The sequence below is a fragment of the Sphaerodactylus townsendi genome, linkage group LG11 (genome assembly GCF_021028975.2).
Source record: "Sphaerodactylus townsendi isolate TG3544 linkage group LG11, MPM_Stown_v2.3, whole genome shotgun sequence".
Classification (NCBI taxonomy): domain Eukaryota; kingdom Metazoa; phylum Chordata; class Lepidosauria; order Squamata; family Sphaerodactylidae; genus Sphaerodactylus; species Sphaerodactylus townsendi.
In genome coordinates this window covers 29,350,452-29,357,299 of record NC_059435.1, presented here as the reverse complement: position 1 = coordinate 29,357,299, position 6,848 = coordinate 29,350,452, and the positions used below count along the sequence as shown (strand labels likewise).

Genomic DNA, 6,848 nt, shown 5'->3' with positions numbered 1-6,848 from the left:
AGTACCAATGGCAGGGACTGATGGGAATTGTAGTCCATGAACATCTGGACAGCCGCAGGTTGCAGACCCCTGCTGCTTAGCACAGGGCTCAGTTCTCTGCTTGACAGACAAAGATAGTGGGTGTCTGCATTATCCACTATTCATTGGAGTTCTGGCTGCTCCCAGTGTGTCTCACCAGTATCCACCCTTCACCATGTGTGTGTATACACATATACTGTTGTTTTTGTCATTGTATTATATTGCATTTTGTAAGTCACTATTAAAAGATGGGGTATAAACAGTTGAATTAATAAATAAATGATAGCAAGTGTGGGCAGATTTGAGGATAGTTAAATCTGGTGACTGTAACTGTGAACAGGAAAATGCCCCAAGACTGCAGAAAAATTTGAAAGCTAAAACAAACAAGCAAACAAATAAACACTGGAGGTTTTTTTAAAAAAAAATGGTAAAAAAGAGCCGATAGCATTAAGATGTATACACACACACCTCTGTGTAGTGACCCTCATATTTTTGGTGCTTTCCCATATAAATCTTAACCAAAGCCAGCTCTATTTTGTTTTCAAGATCTGACGAGATTAGGCTAATTGGGCTTAATTGCATATATAGATTGTTTTAAAATATATAGAATTGACATCTAACAATGAATTTCTAGCAGTGCAGTCCTAAACAGAATTACCATCTTTCTAACCCCACTGCCTTTAATAGAATTAGAAGGCTGCAACTCTGTTTAAGATTACACCTGATTTGAAAGGTCTGTGTTTAATATATAGAACTTAAATCTATGCTGAGAACTACTTCTGAACTGTATTCGAAAGTGTCTGTATAATAGAAAGGAATTTAAGCTTTGAAAAGGCAATTTGATTTCCTTTCTAAAGATAGAATACAATCCCTGGCAGAGAACCTTCCATTCTTAAAATGACACATTTCTTTTAAATTTGCCTTGGCATATCTGACCTGGCCAACGTAACGGCAGTCTGAAATAAAAGAAAAATCTAGCTGGAGAAAAATAGAACTGGAAAGAATGCTTTCCTTTGTGGCTTATGTCTAGATATTTCACAATGCTTCTCATCACTGAAACCTTTAATGTCCTCCCGAATTGAGTTGCTCCGTTTGGTACAATGAATTTCAAATCTCACTTCAAAATACTGTGAGCTACAGTCCATTAAGCTTTGAACACACTCTTTCACGCCACCTTCATACATTACTGATGTTCAGTTGCATGGTTGTCTTTTATGATAAAATATCTCTAGCAAATCTACAGATGGGGATTGCTATTCCCATGTGACTTCTTTCTCTATTACATCTGCCTCATTTACAAACCCCTTGGCCGCTTAGAGGAATGGAGTGTTGAGGGAGCAATTGTCTCCTTGTTCAGATCCTGAAATTAACAAATGTCTTTTTGAGAACACAGATTTTCGGCGAGGATTCCCTTCCATCAAGCAGAAATCTCTGTCATGTGAACTTTGCTCCGGACTTGTAGATGGATGCACAAAAAGTGAGTTGTTCTTACACGTTATTTTAACCAGGTCATGTGACCTACTCAGTCTGCTCTGAACTGAACCATACTAAAAAAACGACAACAGTACAGCAATTACTCCAATTCTGAAGACAATTGTTAATGACACTTGGGAACAGTTGGAAACCTTCCAATATGGCAGTTTTTGTGGTGTCTCACTCAGGGCTGATACCAAGGGGTTTTCTTTGTTGGGGGGTGGGGGTGGGGGTGTACAAAGAGTGCCTAGGCCCCCTCCCCTACCTACTGCTGCATCCCTTTCCATCCCACTCGTACAACCCACACGTGTCCTTCCCCATCGGCTCACTCACTTGATAGCACTCCCATTTCATATATTCCAAGTCACACGCACTGCATGTTTGCCCTTCCCTGACAAGGTCAGGGCAGCACATATAATTAAGAGCACATGTACTTTTGCTGGATTATGTTATACAGCATGTGCAGCTGGAAACATGTAGTAAGAGGGTTTTGTGAACAGGTGGGTAGGGGAAGATTATAGGGGTTGGGGATCTGCCATTTTGGGGCACCTACTCTGGCATAATTCAGCCAGCCAGTGGGGTTGGGGTAGGGCTTAATGGAAACAGAGCTGGAAGGAACTTCAAGGGCCGCTTAGTCCAATCACATGTACAACAACTCCTCCCACCCACACTGCTCCAGCGATCCCCGCTCTATGTCTAGAGGAAGGTGAAAAACCTCCAGGATCCCTGGTCAATCTTGCCTGGAGGAAAATTCATTTTTTACCTCAAAGTGGCTATTGACATTATCTTGGGCATGGAAGAAAAGGCCACAAGAGCCGAGTACTGACATCCCTTCCTGCCCCCTCACAATAGCCTGGCTTTTGGGGGGAGTGACCCTCCCTGAAGAAAGCTGAAATGGGAGATTTTCCCATTTGGCTTTACCAAATGACCAGCCCTACTGAAGATCTGTACGTCAGTGGTCTATGTAGGGTTGCCAGCTTAAGGCTTAAGGTTGGGAAATGTCTGGAGATTTGGGGGATGGAGCCTGAGGAAGGTGGGAGTTTTTTTGGGGGGGAGGGGCTTCAATTCAGTATAATACAACTGATTCCACCTTCCAAAGCAGCCATTTTCTCCAAGTGAACTGATCTCTGTCCTAACTTCTTGGTTTCAGAATTTTAGTCCTAAAACATGCATTGAAAAGTGTGCTTTGAAAAATTGATTGCAAAAACCTCCTTAAATTCCTAAATGCATTTGATGTACCTGCATTGTTCTTAAGTGGAAACTGATGTTGGAAGACGGGTTGAAATCCCCAAAAAGTATATGCCAGTTATATGATTGCTAACTATTGAGTGTGCATGAGCGGTGGTGGGGTCAGGAATCACACTGGAAAACGGCCATGGCACCAATGGGTACCATGCTGAGGATCATCAGGCCTACTAGGTTTGCCAAATCTACACTGAGAAATTCCTGACTTCAGGGGTGGAGCCTAGGGCAGCGGGTTTTGGGGAGAGACTTCAATGGGGTGTAATGTCATAGAGCCCATTCTTCAAAGTAACCATTTGCTCCAGGGAATTTGCTCTCTGTAGTGTGAGATCAGCTGTAATTCTGGGAGGTTTCCAGACCCCATCAGGAGGAGGGTTGCTGCTCTGGGTTGGAAAATACCTGGAGATTTTAGAGGTGGACCCTTGGAAGAATGTGGTTTGGGAAGGGAAGAGATCTCAAAAGGGTATAATGCCATGGAGCAGTAAGTTTAGATTAGGGGTCTGCAACCTGCGGCTGTCCAGATGTTCATGGACTACAATTCCCATCAGCCCCTGCCAGCATGGCCAATTGGCCCCTGATAGCATGGCCAAGCTGGCAGGGGCTGATGGGAATTGTAGTCCATGAACATCTGGACAGCCGCAGGTTGCAGACCCCTGCCAGGTAAACTGATCTTTTTCATCTAGAGATCAATTATAATAGCAGTCTGGAGGTTCTGGAGGTACCACTTGGAAGGCTACTCTAACCAGGAGGCTTGCAGTCCTAGAAATGTTAGGAAATATTGCAGCAGCTAGTTTCTCCTGCTGATACAGAAATTATGCAAGTCCCTTACGCAGGTCAATACATTTTCAAAACTTCTATAGTCTGGCTATGTCTGGGCACATCTCTGGCTGTCTTGCTTGTTACATTCATTTGTATTATGCTCAGAGAAAGTGCTTCTACAATGGTTTGAAATTATCTTTTTAACATTATTATTTGATGCATTGAAAGAAATAAAACACAAGTGCAAAACGGTGTTGTTTTTATTTTGGAACATGCAAAATACAATCCATGCATCTGCCATTTTGAAAAATCGTTTTCATTTCACAGCAGATAAACCCAAAGACATTTTGGCTATCAACTTCCAATAAATGTTTCAAAATGCTTTACAGTGTAAAGATAATAAGAAATTTAGCAAAATTTCAACAAACCTGTATAAAAAACAGATACAGATAACTTTTCATTTCAAGGCGACATGCTGTAATGTAAAGAGTTATAATTTTTTTGTTTTGTTTTCATAAAAAGTCTCCAACAATACAACTGCTTAACCTGTACCTGCAACCCTTTAGGCTACACATGCAAAAAAAAAAAAGGAGTTAAAAATCACCAAAACGTGCTATTTTCAGTTAAGTACAGTAGTAGTAAATAGTAGCATTTCTGAACACTGTAAAAATGTCCAGGGAAGTTCAAGGAGCTCGTGTCCTGGAAGACTCATACTCTGACATACATTTTGGTTTAATCCCTTTGCCATTGTAATAATCCACCACTTGATTTGGAACTTCAGCCAACACGCTTTTTGCTAATGCAGCTGGGGATGCCTGCAGGAAATGGCAGAAAACACAGTTATTAACACGCTTCATAACCAACAGTAATGAAATGAGACAATATTTTGGGGCCCAGACAATGGTGGATGGTCCACTTCAAGGTAGCCGAGCACCCATGGGTACTTTTAGTAATGCACACACTCAAGTGTTTCTGACTGCTGGGGCTTGGTATACGCCCTTGATCCTAATTAGGAAAAGGTATGAATTAATATAAGGCAGAAAGTTAAAAGAGATGATTTTCACTCTAAAGTCAGATGTCATTGCCTCCCTTCTCTCCTTCAGCATTTATTTACAGTCCATTCAAATTTCAAAAACAAATCCAAGTCCATTTGGGCACAAATCTGCTTATCTGTTAGGCTTGCATGCTTCATGCTGACTGCCTTCCTCTTTTCTGCAATGTACCAAGAATAAAGATGAAAATCTTCCAACACTCTCCAATTTGTCATGCCATCCAAATGTGGCACTTCAACAAACTGAGCTTTGCTTCTTTCAAATAAGTGACATTTAGACCCTGGTCACTGGGAAAGAAGCAAACTTCCCTCAATTAAGGTACCTGTGTTTTGTCACTGCAAAAATTGGATTCAATTCAGTTATAATGTGCAACTTGAAGGGAAAGGGAAAAAGGGAGTAGAAATCTCAACAACTGTCAAATCTGTATTGGTCATGAAAAAAATCTGGTTTGTGATGTCACAACTGAACCATAATGATGCAAAAAGAATTACATGACATCATCATTCTGAGTGTTTCTCTGTGTACTTCACTTCCTTGGCTTCCATTTGCACTATGCATTGCTCCAAGTTAGGACATGGAGAAGAAGAGGATATACAGGGTTGCTGTATGGGCCAGAATGTCATGGGCCAGAATGTCAGAATGCTTTGCCCTAACCCAATATACGTTCTTAAAAAGTGCAAATTTGATGTCTGCACTGTAAACTGATTTAAGCCTCAAGAGTGAACCCCCCCCCATAGACTCTTACACAAATATAAGTCTAAGTTGAGATATTATTCCAGTCATGCCCATTATCTCCACTTCTATTCCTTTTGGCTCTTGAGCTATAGGTGACAAAGATTAGACAAGATCAGAGAATTAGAGGTTTGATAATAGATGGAAAAGAATTCAAAATGAAAAGTTATGCAAATGATGTAGTATTAACAATAAGCAATGCTCAAATATTAGTAAAATATCTGATGGACCAGATAGAAATGTTTGGATTCTTTGCAGGCTATAAAGTCATAAGATGAAAAGCAAAGATTAATACAAAGTTTTTAACCAAACAGGAAAAAATAGATATTGAAAAATCCACTGGATGTGATGTTTCATCTCATAAGGTCAAATATCTTGGGATTAATCTGAATGGCCAAAATGATACTTTATAGAAATATAATTATGTGGTAACATGGAAAAAATTACAAGAAGATGAGTAAAGGTAGTACAAACTAAGATTATCTTGGCTAGGAAAAATTACCAGTATTAAAATGAATGTTTCGCCAAAGCTGAACTTTTTGTTACAAACGTTGCCCATATATATTCAGGAAAAAAACATTGAAAGAATGGCAAAGTCATATATAAATAAATATATTTGGAGTAATGAGAAACCAAGAATAAGGTTGAAGATACTACAAGATTAAAAAAAAAAGAGGTTTAGCCATGCCTGATATTAAATTATATTATCAAGCTGCAGGATTGGATAATAAACCCAATCACAAAATAATGAAATTAGAAACAGCAGGCTTGAAAGCAGGAATGCATAGTTATTTATGGAGGGGAAAAATGGACAAGAAAAAAGACCTGGCAAGAAAATACTTTCATGTAATAAGAAGTAAATTTTGCGGAATTTAAAAAAAATGTCTAAGTCCCCAACCTCACCTTTAAAATCTCCCAAGGAAGCATATCATGATAGAGAGATGAGAAAGAACAATGATAATATAATTTATAAAGAAATTATCAATCAGCAGGGAAATATTAAGTCATGGCAAGAGATAAAGAATGAAGGAAAGAAAATACAATGGCGGATTTACTTTCAGTTAATGTCTTGACTTTGAAGATAATTAGAATCAGAAGAAGGAAAACAAAGATATGACAGAGTTTGAAAAAGAGCTTGTCTCACAAAAACAACATCTACTTGGAAAAAAATACAAGATTTTGTTTAAATAGGATACTGAAATGGATCAAGTTAAAGGCTGTATGATGAAATGGATGCAAAACTTTCAACGCTTGTTCCCTTCCAACAACGGGAACTATTATGGATTACAAATATTAAATTTACTATTTGCCAAACATTGAGAAAGAATTGCTATAAAATGTTTTATAGATGGTATGTAACATCAAAAGATATTATTAAGATGAGTAAGAACTGCCTTTGTTGGAAATATCAAGAAGAAATTGGGTCATTTTTTCCTATGTGGTGGACTTGTAAAAAAGTTAAATGTACTGGTTACATGTTTATGTTATGAAAAAAATATTGAAGATTAAATTTCAATTATCTGCAAAGACAATGTTATTAAGTATTCTTCCTGAGAACTTTCCTCAAAAACT

At 38.7% G+C, this 6,848-nt stretch overlaps 1 protein-coding gene across 2 annotated transcripts in view; it reads right to left on the bottom strand.

The window, feature by feature from the left end:
* Positions 1-3,734: 3,734 nt before the first annotated feature.
* The window catches only part of CPNE4 (copine 4), a 227,663-nt gene continuing 224,549 nt past the window's right edge, over positions 3,735-6,848 (bottom strand). For both annotated transcript variants that reach the window (XM_048511205.1, XM_048511206.1), the window contains exon 16: positions 3,735-4,307. In XM_048511205.1, coding sequence (XP_048367162.1) covers positions 4,176-4,307 — 132 coding nt within the window. In that variant the 3' untranslated portion in view covers positions 3,735-4,175. The remainder of the gene's footprint in view (positions 4,308-6,848) is intronic.